This window comes from Ictalurus punctatus, chromosome 21, assembly GCF_001660625.3.
Source record: "Ictalurus punctatus breed USDA103 chromosome 21, Coco_2.0, whole genome shotgun sequence".
Classification (NCBI taxonomy): Eukaryota; Metazoa; Chordata; class Actinopteri; order Siluriformes; family Ictaluridae; genus Ictalurus; species Ictalurus punctatus.
In genome coordinates this window covers 8,838,498-8,859,811 of record NC_030436.2, presented here as the reverse complement: position 1 = coordinate 8,859,811, position 21,314 = coordinate 8,838,498, and the positions used below count along the sequence as shown (strand labels likewise).

Here is a 21,314-nt window from a genome sequence, read left to right as displayed (position 1 = left end):
GAGCCTACCAATGAGCATGTCTTTGGACTGAGAGGAAGCCAGAGATACCCGGAGGAAACCCTCAAAGCATGGGGAGAACATGCAAAATCCGCACACACAGGGTGGCAGCAGGAATTGAGCCCCAACCCTGGAGGTGTGAGGCAAACGTGCTAACCACTTCAGGCACGGTGGGTTAGTGTTTAGCATGTTTGCCTTGCACCTCAAGAGTTGGCTCCAGGCTCCCCCACGACCCTGTATGGGATAAGCAGTATGGAAAATGGATGGATGGATTGATGGAGTACATGCGTACCCATGAAAAGGAACAGGACCTATAACAAGGAAACAACAGAATTAGAAATGTACGCAGACTCAGTGGTTAGCACACCTGCCTTGCACTTCCACCCTGTGTGTGTTCTCCCCTTGCTTCAGGGGTTTCCTCCAAGTACTCCGGTTTCCTCCCCCAGTCCAAAGACATACATTATATATATATATATATATATATATATATATATATATATATATATATATATATATATATATATATATATATATATATATATATGGCACCATGCCATGCGAGCTTATACTTGATGTATCTGATGAAGCCGCTGGTATGGTATGTTCCTCTGCACAGATTTACCCAGTCAGAAGCTAGCACTTGTAAAAAATAAATAAATTATAAAAATTAAGAAAATCAACTGAGTTGACTCTCTGCCTACTTGCATCAAAGCCTTTTTCAAGTTTCTTGTGTGTGAGTGTGTAATTGAATTACAATAATAAGTGTGCAGGATTCACTTATTGCAGACTAGGACAAAAACAAAATGAACTGTGTCCTGAGCAGCTGGCACAGAATCGTTATTTAAGCCCAAAGGCATTCTATCAAACTCATACCTAACCTCTAGAATCTGAAGAGGCTTGTTTTCTTCTGCCTTTGTTCTGCATTTAATCTGTACTTTGTATTTGTCTTGGTCTATGTTTTCGAGCCATCTGTCTATCTTTTCTGATTGAGCATTCTTGTTTTTTTCTTACTTCTCTCCTCTAGCTACGGAGATATGGTGCCTAAGACGATTGCTGGGAAGATTTTCGGCTCCATCTGCTCCCTGAGCGGGGTTCTGGTAATAGCCTTGCCTGTGCCTGTCATCGTGTCCAACTTTAGCCGAATCTATCACCAGAACCAGAGAGCAGACAAGCGGCGTGCTCAGAAGGTACAGGTGAAAACCTTTAGCTAGTTGCTGAGCTTTGCCGCACTAACCGGGGGGACAAAGGCGGACCAGTGTATGTCTATGTGTGTGTAAGAGAGAGAATGGTGCACCATTGTCTGCTCCCACACTGGCCCCAGATGAGTGACTAACACCTGGTATGCGCTGCACAGCTGGCTGACACAATGGACCATGGCATGCCCTTGGATCGACCAGCAATACACACACAAACCTGCACACACTCACACACTACCAAATGGACATTCATTCAAGGGCTCATTAGCTTAATGGTGATGCAGAGATTTGATGAGTGATGGGTTCGTTTGATGAATGGCAATCGGACAAAAGGTGACGCAAATGAGGCCTTCATTCATTAAGAGCTTACAGATGTGTGCTTATTCACTAATCAAGAGCTTTTAAAAACATTGCATGAAATTCAGCATTGTGCAGGCTTTTTTAAATACCCTGTAAAATAAGTGCCTATAGGTATCAGACATACCTCCCCACATAATGTATCATGATTTGATTCATGATATCAAATTTAGTCATTTCCAGTTCCCACCCTGTTAGTAGCTCTGCTATATGGCCAAAAGTTTATGAACACCTGACCTTCACACCTATATGTGCGTTCTTTAGGAACATCAAATTCCAAATTTAGTAACCTCTTTGCTGTTACAATAAGCTCCACTCTTCTGGGAAGGCTTACCTCTAGATTTTCAGAGCATGGCTGTGGGTATTTGTGTTCGTTCAGACACAAGAGCATTAGTGAGGTCAGGCACTGATGTCAGGTGAGGAGGCCTGGGGTGCAGTCGGTGTTCCAGTTCTTCCAGTTAGGGGTTTAGGTCAGGGTTCTGACCTGGCAAACCATGTCCAAATTTAGCTCGCTTTGTGGACAGGTTTGGACCTCTTAGTTTGAGTGAAGTTGTAACGCTACAGCAAATGAAGATATTCTCAGGGTTCGTACAAGGTGCTTGAAGTACTTTAATTTGCCGTTTTGAAATTTAAGTACTGGAAAATAGCCATTTTTTTATCTAGTCGTGCTTAAAAGTGATTGAATTATAAAAAGTAAATAAAAATTGCCAAATAACTTAATAGTGTTTATTTTCAATAGAGCATGAATACAATCCTTTCACTTAACATATGAACACACATGGAGTCGTCTCTCCCAACTTTAGCTCGTGTGTGATCTGCTTGCCATGTTTCCTGTTAAAGCCCATCACAACCTTGATCCAGAACGAAGTATGAAAAATTTTGGAAGACATTTGGATAAAAAAATGTTAAGTTCCCCTATGTTTTGAGACTTTTGGGACACCCTGTATATTGACATTATGGTGAAGATGAAGCAGTGGCTGGGAAATGCAATTTTATTCATATTATTATAATTTTTTTTATTATACATATATTGTTTTTCTTTCGGAATTTAATAAGAAGAAAGAAATAATATGTTTGAATGGCATCTCTTACAAAAAGAACAAAAAGAAATAGTGCTTGAAAAGTCCTTGAAATTCCTGGTATTTCATTATGAAGCATTTGTATGAACCCTGCATTCTGTACAACGGTGAGCTTTCAAATTTGTGGCAACCATTTGGGGAAGAACCACATATGTGTGTGATGGTCAGGTTTCCACATACTTAAGGCCATGTAGTGTAGTTCTTCTTTATCAAACAACAGCTGCCAGTTAGGAGGGCAAAATTGCAAGTACGCAAATACATTTAGTGATTTTTAACTGTACGCATTAAGTGAGGTCATTGTTTTGCATTTAACCAATCAAGAGAAGACTTCAGAAGGAGGTCATAAGATCTCAGGAGTGGCAAAAAGAGAGAAACCACATGGCAGTATGCTATGTTCTTATATTCCCTATACATGACTGACTATAAAGGTTAAAGCATTATCAAGAATTAAATTTCCTTGGCATCACCACTACAGAATTTCCTGGTCTCTGCTGAGCAATAGTAAAACACAGTGTTTCCAGGTTGTTGTATGTTGATCTGTTTTTGTTGGAGCATTGTAGTAACAGTCTCCTCTTCTGCCTCCTACGCGTTTTGTTTGCAACGTCACTCAAATTGGCTTGTGGTTCTTGGATAAGTTTAGTAATAAACTGTACCAAAATCTCTAGCGAAAGCTACAGTAGAAGACTGGCTTAAGAGACCAGAAGAGCACTATACATGAGCTAAAATTTACTCACTGTTTAGTGTTGCTTTAATTTGGCAGTGGATAGAGTAATATCATCCTCTACCCAGCCACAGATTCAAATGGGTGACAATAAAATAAAGGAAGAAACACAAACATCATCTTTTTTCTATCCTGATGCACATGGTGTCTTCCAGGATGACCCCGCCCCCATCCACAAGCCACGAGGGCTCACTTAATGGTAGAAGAAACTGGATCATTCATAATTCATAAGCTATGGCCTCCACATCCACCAAATCATAACTCAGTTGAACAGATTTTGGCGTCACTCTCCAGCACCATCATCAAAACACCAACAGTTCCAGAGACATGTTGAATCTATGGAAATGTTCGTTAAAGCTGTTCGTGTGGCTCATGATGACCTAAAACCTTACTAACACAATTTATGTTGGGTTTTCCTTTAATTTGTCACCCGTCTGTATATGAGTACAGTATATATTTCAAACTTACTGATATATTTCAAACATCTCCTGATACCCACAGAAAATATCCTTCTAATATCATTTTACCCTATAACATGGTTAAAATAAACTAGCTTATATTATATGGGTTATATTTTTCCATTTGTTCCATATTATTGACTATTTTTTAAGATAAACCAGCCAAATATATCTTACTCTTTCAATTTAACACGCTCTGTGTGCCATATTCCCCGAAGCCACGAAGAAAAAGGTGATATTATGAAACAGTTCGCATTAGCTTGAGGTTGAATTGTTTGCTTTATTGAACATTTTGTTACACCTACGGCAGACTCTAATTATTTCAACAAGAAATTCAGTCAAATAAAACCTAAAATCCCGGGAGTGTGAATAGTGCTGAAATAGTATGCGATTGCCAGTAAGTGTGCTTATGTTTTCCATTTATTTATAAGCGTGATACGGCTCAGTTGTCCCAGCGGACTGCAACGCAACCCCCAGTGGATGCTCAACCTGCTCTCCTTATGCTTAAATAACAGCAAATGCTCTCAAGTCCAGAGACAGTGCAGCTGACCTTTCAGAGCTGGCACATAAAAGCGAGCATGCAAGCAGAGAGAGAGAGAGAGAGAGAGAGAGAGAGAGAGAGAGAGAGAGAGAGAGAGACTAGACCAGACCAGACCAGACGGTGAAAGAGCAAGAGAGATACGCAGAGAGCAATGAAAACGAGAAAAAGAGGGTCGGAGAGTTTGTTTTGGGAGATGTTTGCCCTTAATAGTGCTCTTTTGCCACAAATAGCTGCAGTCAACAACTTGTTGGCAATTTGGAGAGCGGAGTCATATAGCGTACCCTTCACACCTGCCAGTTAAAGGACAGATATGTCAGTGCACAAGCCTGATAAAAAATTTTTTATTTTTTTTTGAACAACGGCTGTTTAAAAAAACAGTCTTTGACAAATACAACACATACAGAACAATGACTTTTGTATACTATAAGGAATGAAATACTTTACATTAAGCACACCCTTAAGTGTTTTTATTCCTCTTACACCACAGCAATTTGCCAATGATTATAACAAACATTATGAATTAATCAATATATGACACACTATACTTTATCTGTTTATTGTTACCTTTAATGTTTTAGAATGTCCAGAAAACAAGTTAATTCCTGTTCTCAATTACAGTATATTATAGCAGCTATAAACAATCGTTTCCACACCGTCCTCTTATTTTATTTTCTAGAAGTTCAGATGAGAATGCAGCCTGTCATGGATGGACATGGGAGTGCTTCCAGATTGCATATTCATGTTTAGTCATAGCTTCTGGTAAGGTTTATAGATGTCCCTAGACTATTTTGGGGGCATAAGAGAAACACAGGAATTGTACCGTATATATAAGAACTTTTTGGATTAAATGAGAAGCGTTATGCTTGGAGAAAGGAAAACACGGCATTTGAGCATAAGAAGCTTATCCCATCTGTGAAACATGGTGGTAGTAGTATCGTGGTTTGAGCCTGTTTTACTGCATCTAGGTCAGGACGGCTTCCCATCATTGATGGAACATTGAATTCTGAATTATTCCAGCGAATTCTAAAGGAAAATATCAGGACACCTGTCCGTGATCTGAATCTCAAGAGAAAGTGGGTCATGCAGCAATACAACAACCCTAAGCACACAAGTCATTCACCAAAGAATGGTTAAAGAAGAATAAAGTTAATGTTTTGGAATGGCCAAGTCAAAGTCCTGACATTAATCCAAAAGAAATGTTCTGGAAGGACCTGAAGTAAGCAGTTCATGTGAGGAAACCCACCAACATCCCAGAGTTGAAGCTATTCTGTACTGAGGAGCGGGCTAAAATTCCTCCAAGCCGATGTGCAGGACTGATCAACAGTTACCACAAACGTTTAGCTGCAGTTATTGTTGGACAAGGGGGTCACACCAGATACTCAAAGCAAAGGTTCACATACTTTTGCCCTCACACATACGTAATATTGACTCATTTTCCTCAATAAATAAATGACCAAGTATAATATTTTTGTCTGATTTGTTTAATTGGGTTCTCTTATACACGTGGATCCATGAATGTGTCTTCTGCTCCATCATCCTTCATTATTTCTCTGTAAATGAGTGCTGTTGCAGATACGTGTAAGAAGCAATCTGGACCTCTATTTACCCTTAAACACAGTCAAGTCCAGGTGCCATATCCGTACCATAACAAACACATTGCAGAATAAAGCTACCCAATTTACTGCTTGTAAACTTCCCACATCCACTCTCTCTCCCTCTCCCGTAACCGCTCTCATTCAGGGTCACATCTGTCTGGCCGAAAGCCCGAAGCGGACACCGCTTTCCTCTTTGATGTTTTTATTTTTTGAGAGGACACAAAATTACTGGCTGAGTACTCTTATGTAGCGACTGGCATTTTTTTCCTTTATCGCTGCACAAATCACAAATTTCAACGTCAATTTGCTGGACCAATGAGGAGGTCGATTGAGGGTGCGGAAGGTTGCCGTAAATGGGCCATCAGTAATGTTGGAGCAAAGTCAAGTGCATCTATATGAGAGAGGCAGGGCAGGAAGAGGGCAGAACAAGGCCACAGGCATGCGTGAGACAGCAAATAAAGCGTGACAACAAGGACACAGAGGTATTTCAGGGGCCACTTGGAGAAGACTGTGATGTGGAGAAGTGGCCCGGCTTAGCAATTATGGGAAAAGTAAATTACATTGGTCTCAGTTGGGTGGAAAACTTTGCCATCCTGGATGCACTTAGGTGCTGGAGGAATTCATTGTTATCTATCAGGTAGAAAATACTTCTTCCTTCTTATTTAGACCTTCAGTATATTAGTTACAAATCTCTTCTTCTCTCATTCAGCCAATGACTGTGTTCTATACATGAATAGTATAGTGAATTTTATTTGCATTTTATTTACATCAGTTACATCAGTTTAAAGCATCTGATCAAATTCATCCATGTGACCAAAAGTATCAAGAAGCACATTGTGACTCACTTAATTTCATCAGTTACTGTAAATACGTTTACTTTTTTCGCTGCTTATTATTACTTTTTGACTTTGCACATTTTCGGGTTCCACTTTGAATTAAACTTAAGTTTCATTTCTAAGTAATACATCCCACCCCAAATACATCAATGTATAAGACGTCTATCAAAAATATAAAACACTGATAGAGAGGTTTAAGTAAAGCAAAAACAATTTAAGTCAAGTTTTTTTTCTATTAGAGGCCATTGTGTTTAGTGAAGTACTTAGTGAAGAAGTGCGTCTTCAGTCTCTATACGAATGTGTAGAAGAAATTTGAAGAAAAGTCTCAGATTCAGTACACCAATCCATAGTGCATAGAATTCTGATATTTAATCCTTTCATGCATGAATCATGAAATCCTGGTCAAGGATATTTTTACTCTCTCTGTGTTTTTACTCTGCGTTAGGCATAAAAAGAAATAATTTACCTTTATTTTACTTTTACGTACATTTTTCATAAAGTTACATAAAGTGTCCACTTTAGTGGCTGTTATGCATTTATTCTACTGAAATCCTTGCAATAGCCAGAAAATGGCTTTTCAATAGCTGTCCACCGTCGTGACCACTATGCATGAAATGGTTAATACTTTTTAAGTTATGGTTAAAATCAACTAACATTACTCAGCTCAAGGCAATTAAAAATAGTTAGAGTAAATAAAATGACATTCAAGTTCGGACTAAGCAAAAAATAATCATCGCTCATAGCTCAGAGAAAGTCAAATTGCTCAGCTTGGAGTGAATGCAATTACATTCAAGCTCAGAGTAAATAAAATTACCCAGAGTTCAAGCTAAAACTACTCACAGTTCAGATGAACTTCCATTAATCAGCTCAGAGGAAATAAAATTACTCGCAGCTCAAATTCACAAATGATATACCTTGGTATAACTGAAACTACTCACAGCTCAGTGTAACCGAAAATATTCACAGCTCTGAGTAATTCACATTACTCACAGCTCAGAATAACTGAAATTACTCATTGCTAAGAGTATCTAAAATGACCAAAACTCAGTGGCTAACATTACTCACAGGTCAGAGCAGCTCAAATTACTCAGCGTAGAGCAGTGCGTCTCAAACTTTTTCACCGTGAGGACCCCTCGTGTAGTGTGCATCTCTTTGTGGCCCCTTGTGAGTCGTCAAATTTTACAGAATTTGTTTTTTTTCATGCTAGGCTCTTCAGCATAGAGACTAGGTCCTCTATCTAAAAACGTATCCATTTTAAATAGTCTTAGGTTTTATCAGCGTGTGGCTAACAGTACAATAGTATATCGACGGATGTCTCTGGTTATTTAAATGCGTTTAATTTATTCAATATTTCTCATTTTTTATGTACTTTATAGTTCAAAGGTTAACAATCCCGACTGCGGAGCCCCCCCCCCCCCCCCCCCCCCCCGGTAGGTTGCGTCAAGCTTGTTTCAGTTTCAGGATTTGTGAGCCGTTATGGGAAGCTTGATGAATATGGGCCCTGATCTCTTGAGAAATTCATATGAATTAGTTGAAACAAAGGTGATTTTGTTTGAATAAAATCATCATAAAAGTTGCAGTGACCCCCCCGTCGCAAACCATAGGATTATCCTTAACTTCTTTACAGCTCTTTTTCTACAAGAAATTGTCATTGGTACAAATTTACAGGTGTTGATACACCGAGCAGTAAAACCCACTGACAGGTGAAGTGAATAACATTTATTTTCGTGTTACTGTGGCACCTTTCAAGGGGTGGGATATATTAGGCAGCAAGTGAACTGTCAATTCTCAAGGTTTAAGTGTTGGAAGTGGGAAAAATGGGCAAGTCTAAGGATCTGAGTGACTTTGCCAAATTGCGATGGATGGATGACTGGAACAGAACATCTCCAAAACGCCAGGTCTTGTGGGATTTTCCCGGTTAGAACCTTTGGTTGTCCCAAGGAAGGACAACAAGTGAAATGGCGGCAGGGTTATGGGCGCCCACTAGGATGCACTATGGGAAGAAGGCAAGCTGGCGGAGGAAGTGTGATTCTCTGTGAAATGTTTTGCTTGGAAACTTGGCATTCATAGGGATGTTACTTTGGCATGTACCACCTACCTAAACATGGTTGCAGACCAAGTACATCCCTTTCTGGCAACAATATTCCCTATGGCCTCTTTTTCAGCAGGATAATGTGCCCTGACACGCTGCAAAAAATATTCAGGAGTGGTTTGTGAAACAAGACAAAGAGTTCATGGTGTTGAATTAGCCTCCAAATTCCCCAGATCTCGATCCGATTGAGTGTCCGTGGGATGTTCTGGACAAACAAGTCCGATCCATGGAGGCCTCACCTCGCATCTTACAGGACTTAAAGGATCTGCTGCTAACGTCTTGGTGCCAGATACCACAGCACACCTTCAGAGGTCTTGTGGAGTCCATGCCTCGAAGGTGAGAGCTGTTTTGGTGGCACAAGGGGGACCTACACAATATTAGGCAGGTGGTTTTAATGTTATGGCTTATAAAAACTCATGCTTTATTAGGATCACAGCACATTTCTCATTTGTGTGTTTTCTCCAGTGTTTTGGATAAATCAATCGTGTGTATAACCTGGAGCCAGAGGCACATGGTCAGACCTGGGGTCTGAATAATAGCATGTAAACATTTCTAATGATTGGTTTTGAGTGTGGACTCAACTGTATATTTCCTCCAGCTATTGGAATATAAATGAACAATTGCACCATGTTCACTACCATGATGTTACTTTAAGGCATTTACTATTATGACAGTTTCAAATTATCGCAGTTCCTATGATTTATTTCCATCCACAATTTGTTTCCATTCGGGGTTTTTTCTTTCTTTCTTTCTTTCTTATTTGGATCAAACTGTATACACTTGTACACCCAGAGACATGGCGTAGCTCAAAATCGTTCTGAAAGAAACCATTTTCCCACACTGTCTGCCTCCCCTAATGCAACTCATCCCCCTGGGACCGAAGCTCTTCACATGTCTCGGGGGAATTTGTGTGTGAGCAGCTGCCAGAGTGTCTGACATGCAGTTTTAAGACGTGACTCTCAACCTTGAAGGCAAGAAAAGCACTCAAGGCTTATCTCTGCCACTTCTCAAGGCCCTCTCCTCTCCCACTTTCTCATCAATTTCAAATTTGTCTCTTTTCATTTTGGCTCCCAGATGCTCGAATCTCAATGCTCAACGAGGCCGCTGGAGACGAAAGTCGTTCTACATTAGAGTGTAATAACAGTGATAGATGTATGAGTGGCAGGGTCAGTTGGTATCAGTGGACTAGTGGCACTCTCCCTCTCTTTTGAGAAAAAAAATAATGAATGAGTCTAAGGTTCATTTTTTCCCATCCACATCATCTGTTCTGTTCCAATCCTAACCCTAACCCTATCTGCTGTTAACAAATGATAGGAAACAAAAACAACTGCAGCACCAATGCTTGTTAGAAACACACTTGTGAAGCAAGGCTGGGGCTGAATACTTTACACTTCGCTGACACGTCCATAACACGTAGGGTTGTAATCAAGACCGCCATTGTCAAGGCCAAAACAAGTCCATGACCAGGATTAGCTGAGACTGAGTTAAGACTGAGTTTTAAATGGGTCGAGTCCAAGTCAGGATCAAGTCCAAGTCAAGATGAAGACCGAAAAAGCCTCAAATCCTTTTCGGGTCCAAGCCTTGACTTCCAAGATTTGGCTTCGTTCATGCATTGCGCCAATGATTAGACTGTTTTCTAGAAGAAAAAATTACTTCTCGCAAACTTTGTGCATGTGAAAGGAAAAGACAACATGAACTGAGAGAAGTCTAAGTACAAATACCAGTACGTCTGAGACAAGTCCAAGTCAATACAGAAAACATCTCAAGACCCTAAAAAGCTCTAAACATCATCATTATCAGTGATCGTGCAAGGAAATTACGGTCATGGGTGTAATAAATGTGAATAAGATTATTTTTTCTATCACTCATTTTTTGTTTTCAAAAGCCTTTGTATTAACCCTTACAGAAATTCACTCAAACTTTACATGTGGATTTTTCACATGTAGTACATGCATTTTTACGTTTATTCTCGCACAGTAGTTTCTTTACACAATACTTTTACCAGATTTTTCCCCACCCGTATGATTCCTTTTAGGATTTATGGTTGCGATTTGCTTTACACATTATTTATTTTTATATGTTCATTTTTTCACACATAGGCCATGTGCTCTTATTTATCATATGACGTTACATGAGTGAGTTCATATTTGCAGTTTCAGATGCACTTTCACTTGTTACAAGATCACATATTAAATCATCACATGTACAAAACATGTCAACTCATGCGATCTACGTGACGTTTTGTGTGGTTTGAATGAAAACGCTTACAGCGATCTCGGCTTTTCGGCTGTTTGGAAGAGCCACCACATGATCACGCTCTTGAAACGCAACCCTAGCGTTAGCAATCAAACTGTGGAAGGTAAAGAGGTTAACCTTGTCTACTTATTTTACCTGCCATGAGTACTCATTGTAATTATTTTCCACATCAGCTTTGCCAATAACGCCTCTCCACAACCGGCAAATGATTACAGTAGCAAGCATTAAGGTCTAAGTTGATCAATAAAGTGATCTACAGTGTGAAGGTTGCACTTACTATGAGATGTAGAGTGTAATTACATAATGAGCATAATTGAAAAACACCAGCTGAACCCATGGCTCATGATCTCGCCTCTGGTTAATGTTTGTCTGCCGCCTGATTTATGGGTGTGGTGCTGGACTGGGACACAGACAACAATTCATTACTTTTCCCACTGTCTATCTAACACTGGACCTTTCTCCCCGCACAGAAAACCCGTCTGGCCCGTATAAGAATAGCCAAGAAAGGCAGCTCCAACGCTTACCTGCAGAGCAAACGCAATGGCCGCCTGGACGAGCTTCTGGATCTTACCGTGAGTTTCTGTTTACCTCTCTACACATCGTACACATTTGTAATGTGAACTTTGATACTCAAGATACATAATGCTATTATAGTGGGCACTTTAATATACAGCCGCTGTGGAAGGAGATTGTGAGGGTAAGTTTTTTACTTAGATTTTTGACAAATTTCAAACACTTAGTTAGGGCTAGAGTAAATGACAATATTATATATATCATGATAAACGATGTCACAATACATGATTTTCTGAGATATCATAGTTATCATTAATCTTTTTTTATATAAATTTAAACACTAATAATAATAACAGTTGCAAGGTCTGGAGGTAGTTTTCTGTTATTTTCTAAAATAATATCTAAAATTTTTGTTTTTACAGAATTAAAAAATTCTTTCTTAATTTCTCTCTTTTGTACACATTAAATAAAAGGATCATGAAATCCATTTTTAAGGGTTTATTTGTAAACACAATGCTGCAGTTTGTTAAGAAACCTACATATCGTGATCCATATCAAATATCGCAGAAATGTCTTGAAGTGTCGTGATATGATTTTATTTTATTTTTGTCATAACGCCCATCCCTAGTTTGAGCTCAGATGAGAAGCTAAGCAAGAGCTGAATGAGATGCTGCTAAATTTTTTGGTTACAATATTGTGATAAGATCATGAACGGGTTATTGCTGTTATTCGTGTCAACTGGAAACATTTTAGTTCCTCTAGTCACTTTGCAATGTTTGATTAAAAATTCAAATTAAATGACGGAATGTCCACCTTTAATGTACAGAATCACAACTTCCACCTTAAACCAGAGTGGATAATATACACTATTAACAATGCTTAAGGTTTTACTGAATCGAATTGTACCATATGTTGAATGTACCGTATGTGTCAGTTCACCTCAATTCCTAACTTCATGTTGCTCGACGTGATGGATTTCCTGTTACAATCCTCTCTGTTTTCTCTCTCTTGAAGTTAATTAGACAAAAAACGCAGTTTGTCATGTTTCTGAGCAACCCGAAAGCGTAAACTTCTCCGTCCTGAAGATGTCGGGAAAACTGTTACAAAGAGCCAACACCAGAGACTCACCCATAAATGTTAATTAGACATTTCATTACAGAAAACATCACCATTTTAATGATCTAACATGTTTATGTTTACGTGTAAATATCCATCATGCATGTCCTTGTGAATGATCATAATTATACATTAGATGGCGAAACGTTTATGGACACCTGACCATCACACCCATATGCAATTCTTCCCCAAACTGTTTCAACAAAGCTGGAAGCAAACAGTTGTCAAGAATGTCTATGTATGTGGTAGAATTACCATTTCCCTGTACTGGATAGAAGATTCCCAAACCTGTTCCAGCATGATAATGACAGCATGTGCACTGTGAAGCTCCATGAAGACATGGTTTGTTAATGTTGGAGTGGAAGAACTCGAGCGGCCTGCCCAGAGCCCTGACCTCTACCCCACTGAACACCTTTGGGATGAACTGGAATGCCGAATGCACCAACATCATTGCCTCAATGAACACAAATCCCCACAGCCATACTCCAAAATCTAATGGAAAGCCTTCCCAGAAGAGTGGAGGTTATTCTGACAGCAAAAAGGGGACTAAATCAAGCACGTAAGAGTGTTATGGTCAGGTGTCTTCAAACTTTTGGCCATAAGAGCATACGAAATGCATTAAACAAGCCTGAGAAACAAACTTCTGGAGTGGTAATGAGATTTTCGGGGGGTTGTTTTTTTTTTTTTATTCCAGCCCTAATGTGCAATGACCATCTTTATGTCAAATCCCACTGCCTGTGACACCATTTTATTGTGCTCTGTGCCAGGGTAAAGTCATGCTAATGAAATCAGGCCAAATTTAACTCGCTCTCGCCTTCCATCCTAATTAGAAGCGGTGCCGACTTCCAAACAGTTGAAATGTAAAGCTCCTAGAATCAGCCGTACTTCTCTGACCCGGTCCTCCTTTTGTTTTCTAGTTTCGAGTGTCACTCGACATTAAAAGTCACCTCCAATTAAAATCCATTAGCGTCTGTTTAATACACATCCCCTGAACCTCCTTCAGACCTCCATGTCAAAGCTTTCAGCCTTTGCGTTGTTCTTGCACGTGACCACACTGGCTTTGTGTGTATATCAGTTCAGGATGTAGTCATTCCTGTCATATCAGAGAGGGTGCATCCTTAGTTTTCTTGGAAAAAAATTAATAATTAAAAGTCTTCTATTGAAGGTGTCAGGAACGAGGCAGTTGGAGCGGTCTCTATTTTCTGGGCAATTTCATGCAAGAAGTTGTGATGAAGCTGTCAGAAGTTTGACACTTGGAATTACAGACGTGCCATTTCTGCCTTTCACAGAGATTCGATGTCAACATGAGGAGGCATTAATAAGGCCTTGGGTGAAATGGATTTTTTATTTATTTATTTATTTTGGAAAAAAGAATTATATTACTGACTGAAAAGTGAGTGCTAGTGCAGCGCCATTATCTTCAGAGAGGGTCAGAATTTTATGTCCAAGAAGTTTGTCACATTCATAAAACATTTACATATATAAACACAAACATAAATCAGACTTGTTAAAGTCAATGTTAGAAGCTATCTGTCTCCATCAATAACCTCATATTAGATTGGGATACGAACAAACGTATTCGTAAATCGTTTTACAAATACGCAAGAGCGTTTATGCTCAATAACACTGAGGTTGATAAAACTTCAAGGGATTCAGAACAATGTCCGTATCCTATGTTCGCTTCTGAGTTTGTGTAAATTTACATATAAGGAGTCTCACTAAGGTAAACCGTAACTGCTTGGTGTAAACTCGTATAATTGGCGATGAGCTACTACAATGTTATATATGAGATACAATGTCAAGTTTAAATCTCTTATTTATTTTGATTGCATGTTTCATGACTTGAAAGAAAACACCCCTGAACAATATACAAACTTAAACAGTCATTCGATTAGGACAAAAATATTGGTGCCGTATAAAAGGAGGGAAGAGTCAGCCTGTGTCTATGGTACTGTAAGTGACTCGCTCCAGTGGTTGAGCTGCATTACTGGAAGATTTAGCGTTGGCATTTAGGAGGCGCCCTTTCATTGTTTAGTCACCATTTCTGTTTCCAGCTTTGTGAGCTTTGCCGTTTATGGTGACTAAATGTAAATCAGCTGTACCGTGAACGCACTTGGTCATTTACAGCGAAATAAATACGTTGAGCTTAACAGTCTGTCCAGGATTTTGCGATTTGGCGATCAAGGAAACTACGCAATATTCTGAGCAGCTTGCAGTTTTTCTAAATTACCACAGATTTTCCACAGATTTGGGCCGAGACACATCATGTGACGAATATGAGTACAGTGAAAAGGTCTTGTTTACCAACAAACATCACTGCGGAAGACCGTACCAAATAATTTCGTGCGATTGCGATTTCGCCGATTCAAGTAGTTTTCCTGCAAAAAACAAAGTACAAAAAAATCTGCAAGTTGCAGCATGCAACATGCAGCAGCAAAATCAAGCATTTTTGACCGCAACATTCCCGAAAAGACTTCTTGTATGGACTGCCATACGCATGTGAGTACAAAGCATTATTGGCACTTTTGTAAATCTGGAAGTAATGTATGGTTGGAAATAGTTTTTGACCGAAAATATTTACATACATCTTTGCTTAAAGATTAAGAATTGAGGCCTGAGTTTCATACTGCAGTGTGAGTATGTAATCCTTCAGTGACCTACAGTGTTTACATACAGTATACATAAATTTTTTTTAAAAATGAAGCTTTTCGCATTTGAGCTGAAACTCAAATCTCAAATGCACCAAGGATCGATTCTAGGTCTGTTTTCACACCAGTCAATTATTTCGAATCACAGATTAATTTTTAAAAGTTTGTATCTTTTGTTGTACATACAGATGTTTAGAAAACGAAATATTATTCAGATATTAGTTAGGGTATTTATATAATAGTTGAGGTGAAGCCTTAGCAGTTTATAAAAGATCACCAGTTCCCTGAACTGCACCCAGGTTTGAAAAAATAGAAGAATATTGGTGCAAATTGCTTTCTCAGTTATGTCATTCAAAGACCTACACAGGAAGCATGTGCTCTTAAAGTTAAGTTAAATTTTTTAAATTTATTTATTTTTTAAATCTGGTTCGACTGAATGGAAAAATTGAGAATGTGCCTCCATTCCAAAATGTTACAAATAAAATGTAGGTGTTTCCTGCAACAGGTCAACAGTCTTAAACTATTTGACTATTGTTGTTAATTGTATTTAAAAAGGAACACCTCTGAACCATGCTTCATAATCTTTATTTTGTACTAGGGGTGTACAAACTTTTGCACACAACCATAAAATGCATATGTTTTTAAATGTTGTGAGATAGATGCATACATGTGTAAAATTTATGTGTGTGTGTGTGTGTGTGTGTGTGTGTGTGTGTGTGTGTGTGTGTGTCAGGGCTCAGAAGAAGAGGAGCAGCACATGAATAAGACCCCATCGTTATTGGAGAGCCAACACCACCACCTACTGCACTGCCTGGAGAAAACCACGGTGAGTGTGAACGTGTCGTGTCAGAAGCGTAAGGGAATATTCCGGAGCGTTTCATTCGTTCAGTCATTCAGGTCGTTTGTAACATGTCTGACAGCAGTGAGTAATTCATGGTGACTGGATCTGACGTCTAATCTTAAGGACATTAATGCGAGGAGCTTCATCAGTTCACATGAGTGATGGGAAATTCTGCAGCGTTTAAAATTTCTGTGTGCCTCTCTTTCTTCGTGTCTATCTCTCTGTCTCTCTTTGTCTCTTGCTCATTCTTGTTCTGTCTCACTCTCTGTCTGTCTCCTGCTCTGTGTCTCTTCTTTATCTCTCTCTCGCTATGACTGTTTTCTCTATTCCTCCACATCTCTCTCTCTCTCTCTCTGTGTCTTTCTTACTCTGCCTCTTTCTCTGCCTGTCTTTCTCTCTGTTCTCTTGCTCTCTCTGTCTCACTCTTTCTAATGCTCTCTGTCTGTCTCTTTCTCTATGAGTGTATCTCTCAATTTGTCTCTGTCATTGTGTCTCTCTGTCTCTCTTTTTCTGTCTCTCACTCTCTGTTTATCTCTCTCTGTATGTCACTCTCTTTTGCTTTGTCTCCATTTCTTTGTATTTCTATGGTTTTGTATCTCTGTATTTCTCTCTCTATCTCTCTCTCTATCTCTCTGTCTCTCTCTCTCTCTCTCTCTCTCTCTCTCTCTGTATATATATATATATATATATATATATATATATATATATATATATATATATACACATATACATACATATATATATATATATAAAATTGTGTCTCTGTCTCTCTCTGTTTCTATCTTTCTCTATCTTTCTCTCTGCCTCTCTGTTGTCTCCCAATCTGTCTGTCTTTTCTGTCTTTTTTTGCTTCTTCTTGCTCTCTCTCTCTCTCTCTCTCTCTCTCTCTCTCTGTCTCTCTCTGTATGCCACTCTCTTTCGCGTTGTCTCCATTTCTTTGTATTTCTCTGGTTTTATATCTCTGTGCCTCTCTTTTTCTCTGTCTTTGTCTCTCTGTATTTCTCTCTCTCTCAACTGTATATATATATATATATATTCGGGTCTCTTTCTTACTTTGTCTCTCTGTTTCTATCTTTCTCTCTGCCTCTCTGTTGTCTCCCAATCTGTCTGTCTTTTTTTGTTTCTTCTCTCTCTCTCTCTCTCTCTCTCTCTCTCTCTCTCTCTCGCTCTCTCTCTCTCTCAGGCTCATGAGTTTGTAGATGAGCAGTTGTACGAGCAGAATTGTGTGGAAGGAGCGCCTCCGCTGCAGAACTTTCCTTCTCGCAGCCCCTCCATCTCGAGCAATGAGGGCTTCACGAGAACCTGCTGCACATACCGCTCACGCAAAAGACTCGCGCTGCCCAACGCCAGCCTGTCCACCACTCACACGCACACACACACGCAGGACCTGCAAGAGCTTAGTGCCATCCACATCCAGTGTGGAGATCAACTGAGCCTCGGCCCGAGGTGAGCGCCTGGTGAAGCCTTCACGGACGTGACCCTGTGACCCAAAATCCTGTGAGGTTATTAGCCATTGATCCAAAACAACATTACAGATGTGACAACATTAAAGCCAAAAGTAAAGAAAATAGACATTTGAACAAAGTCTTGAACTCTCGTCCAGTTTTAATTCAATTTGTCTGATTTGTTTCTCTCCTCTCTCTTTCTCTCTCTCTTGTTTAAGCAAAACAACAGATTAAATCAATGACCAAATTCCTGTCTATGTACTTCCTCCACATCATGACAGTACTGTTGATTCATTGTCTATAGCAGAAGCTCTGAAAGTAGTCCCAGCTGCAAGGTTTACATTCATGTGCTTGTTCCAACACATTATCGTTTCTATAGTAACAGCTCATTCACTTGAAAAATTGTTGATCTGGTGAAGCGTTGTAAGGAGGCATTTATTTAACATTTATGGAAGGAGTCTCCAGCATCACACGGATACTGGTCACATGACAAGCTATGCGTGTGTGGTTGTTTTTGGGTTTATTTCTTTAGCCTTATTTACATCAAGACAAAAAAGAAAGAGAGGCAGTTGAGGGAGCTGTTTATAACTACTATAGCAAAAGTAATGAATGGATAAAAAGTATGATGTTGTTCATAGCGCTTAGCACATTTGCCTCGCACCTCCAGGTTTGAGGGTTCGAATCCCGTTTCCTCCGGCTACTCCAGGTTCCTCCCCCAATCCACAGACATGTGCTGTAGTCTGATTGGCATGTCTAAATTGTCCGTAGTGTGTGAATGTGTGTATGGATGTGCCCTGTGATGGGTTGGCACCCTGTCCAGGGTGTCCGGGCTCCATGTAACCCTGTGTAGGATAAGCAGTATGGAAAATGGATGGATGGATGTTAATATTAGAGTCAGCCCACATCACTTCATCACGTCACTGATTATTTTTCCATAACAGTACAGCAATAAGAGTTTTATTCCTTTCTTAACCCCTTGATCTGCCAGGAGCCAAGCTTTAAACTGAATAATAACTGAATAAAGAAGATGGAATGTAGGGCTTTCATGTCTTAATAAAGCTCTTTAAATGTTCATATTTCCTCCAGCTGTCGCTCCAGTCTCAACCTAAAGCCCAACGAGCGAGTGCAGATAAACTGCAGAGGACAGCAGATCACCAATGCTATCATCAGCCTGCCGTCGCCGAGCTCTTTCAGCACAGACTCCATCACCACATCCTCCATCGCCCCTACCATCAACACCACCTCCAGCTCCAGCTTCAGCATCGTGAAGGTCTCGGCCTTGTGACCGAACAGGAGGAACTGCAGGAGAGCAGAGCGAGCAGAGCCATGCGAGCCTCGAGCGGAACATATCTAGTGGACACTCTGTGGAATTCATTTTATTTAAAAAATGTCAAGGATATGGTCGAGGACCGTAGTTAGAAGACGCTGTGTACTGTCGGACGATGACGTCCAGATTTCTGGATCGGTTTCCCAGATTTTGGTGTTCTTCTGACCTGCTGTGGAATTTGAATTTGGAAAGTAGGACTGACATGTCCAGGTTAAAAGATGGTTTGGAGATGCCAAGGCATTTAGTGTAAAACACGTCTCTTGTCAGTTTGATTGTGTGCCATCCACCAAGGTAGGAGCTCATGCAAATTCATGCAGAAATCTACGTGGTTTCCATATTGTGTGACATTCACAGGTTCTAGACGAATCTGTTTAGTCAGAATGTATGCTTGTGTAAAATGGGCAAGATCACACTGTTTTGTTTAGGGTTTTTTGTTTTTGTTTTTGTATTTTCCACACAGCCAAATGAAAAGAGAAGCCAGACATTTTCAACTATTTTAGAAAAAGAAAAGGAGTTTCAATGCTCTTCGATTAGAAAATATGGTTTAGACTTTTTACTGGTCTGTCCTCATGTACTTCTTTCATTATATTTTCTCCTCAGTAATGTTGACCTCTCTAGCTTTTATCTCTTTATTCTTCTCATAATTCCTGTTTAGCATCATGAATTAGTCACCACTCGATAGACTTTGCTCCACAGTAAGTCGTTACGATCAGTGGTTACGAATCTTGCAGTATTCCATATTCACGCCAGTAATAAAGTACAGTAAAGTAAAGTAAATGGCCCGTTAGAAGCTCAGAGATCGCCATTGCCCTGTCTAATGTGGATGTCTTTGTCTGTGCATCGTGACTGTTTAGGTGACTAGTGATTAGACCGCTTAAGACTATGGGAGAACCGAAAGGCCTCAATTCTCAACCTGACATTTTACTTGAGCCCTTAAACAGGCACAGCAGTAACATTTGTAATAAAAAATGAGGTAGCAATGTTTTGTTAGTTCATTTAAAAAAACAAAAAACAAACAAAAAAAACAACTACACTTTGTTTATTTTGGATTCTATAACACTTTACTTGAACCCTCTGTCATGTTCCTAAGACCGAAATAATCCTGTCGTAAGCATATCAGAGCGATAATAACTGTCATAACATTTCATTTTCAGTTATATAAGAAAACATCACAGCCCATGTTATGTGTTCATTTGGCTGATCTCTAGTTAAAATTGCTTATGTCATAAGACTGACATAATCCTGTCATAAACACATCATGGATGATAATAACTGTCACACCCATTTATTTTCCATTATCTAACAATATATGAAAACCAATGTTATTTATTAATGTTGGTTCTTCTCTTATTAACATTGCTTTACCTGAACCATGTATCATAATACTGACATAACCCTGTCATAAACACTTCATGGCTGATAATAACTGTCACAACTGTTTATTTTCAATGATATAACAATATATGACAGCCAATGTTATTTATTAATGCTGGCTCTTCTCTCATTAAAATTGCTTCATCTGAACTCTGTCATAAGACTGACATAACCCTGTCATAAACACATCATGGATGATAATAACTGTCACAACCGTTTATTTTCAATTATATGACAATATATGACAGCCAATGTTATGCATTTATGTTGGCTCTTGTCTTGTTAAAATTGCTTTACCTGAACCATGTATCACAAAATTGACATAGCCCTGTCATAAACATATTATAAGAGATAAAAAAAAAGGTGTCATAATGGTTTATTTTCCGTGATATAATCTTGCCGTAACCATGTAATTAGTGATAATAACTGTCATAACAGTTTATTTCCTGGGATATAACAATATATGAATGCCCATCTTACACGTTACTTTTGGCTCCTCTATGATTAAAGTTACTTTACCTGAACCATGTCATAAGACTGACATAATCCTGTCATAAACATATTGTGAGAGATAATAACTGTCATAAAAGTTTATTATTAAACATGGGAATCCCATGTTAATTTTGGGTAATTGCTCTCTAGCTCTCTCAATTTTCTATTTTTTTTTTAATCTGCATCACAAGACTGACTGTCTTAATAATAATCCTGTCTTAAGCATATCATGTCAGCTATTGTGTATTACCACGAGTTGTGGTGACAGTTTATTTTCTGTGATATAAAAACACTTGACATGTTCATACATAGGTAGGTAATGTGTCTTTGAAGGATGCCTACACTGGGCGTTCATAGCACATTCATGGTCATTGCAGAAATCATTTACAAAGCAGTAATAATAAGAATATTAAATAGTACAGTGGGTATA

General features: G+C 39.1%; 1 protein-coding gene across 3 annotated transcripts in view; it reads left to right on the top strand.

Annotated features, from left to right (window-relative positions):
* The window catches only part of LOC108280988 (potassium voltage-gated channel subfamily D member 3), a 96,570-nt gene extending 75,256 nt beyond the window's left edge, over positions 1-21,314 (top strand). The window contains exons 3-7 of one of the 3 annotated variants that reach the window (XM_017496502.3): positions 1,022-1,184; positions 11,599-11,700; positions 16,139-16,231; positions 17,430-17,692; positions 18,778-21,314. In XM_017496502.3, coding sequence (XP_017351991.1) covers positions 1,022-1,184; positions 11,599-11,700; positions 16,139-16,231; positions 17,430-17,692; positions 18,778-18,976 — 820 coding nt within the window. In that variant the 3' untranslated portion in view covers positions 18,977-21,314. Of the gene's footprint in view, positions 1-1,021; positions 1,191-11,598; positions 11,701-16,138; positions 16,232-17,429; positions 17,744-18,777 lie in introns of all 3 variants that reach the window. The other 2 variants (XM_017496499.3, XM_017496504.3) reach the window with 2 other exon arrangements.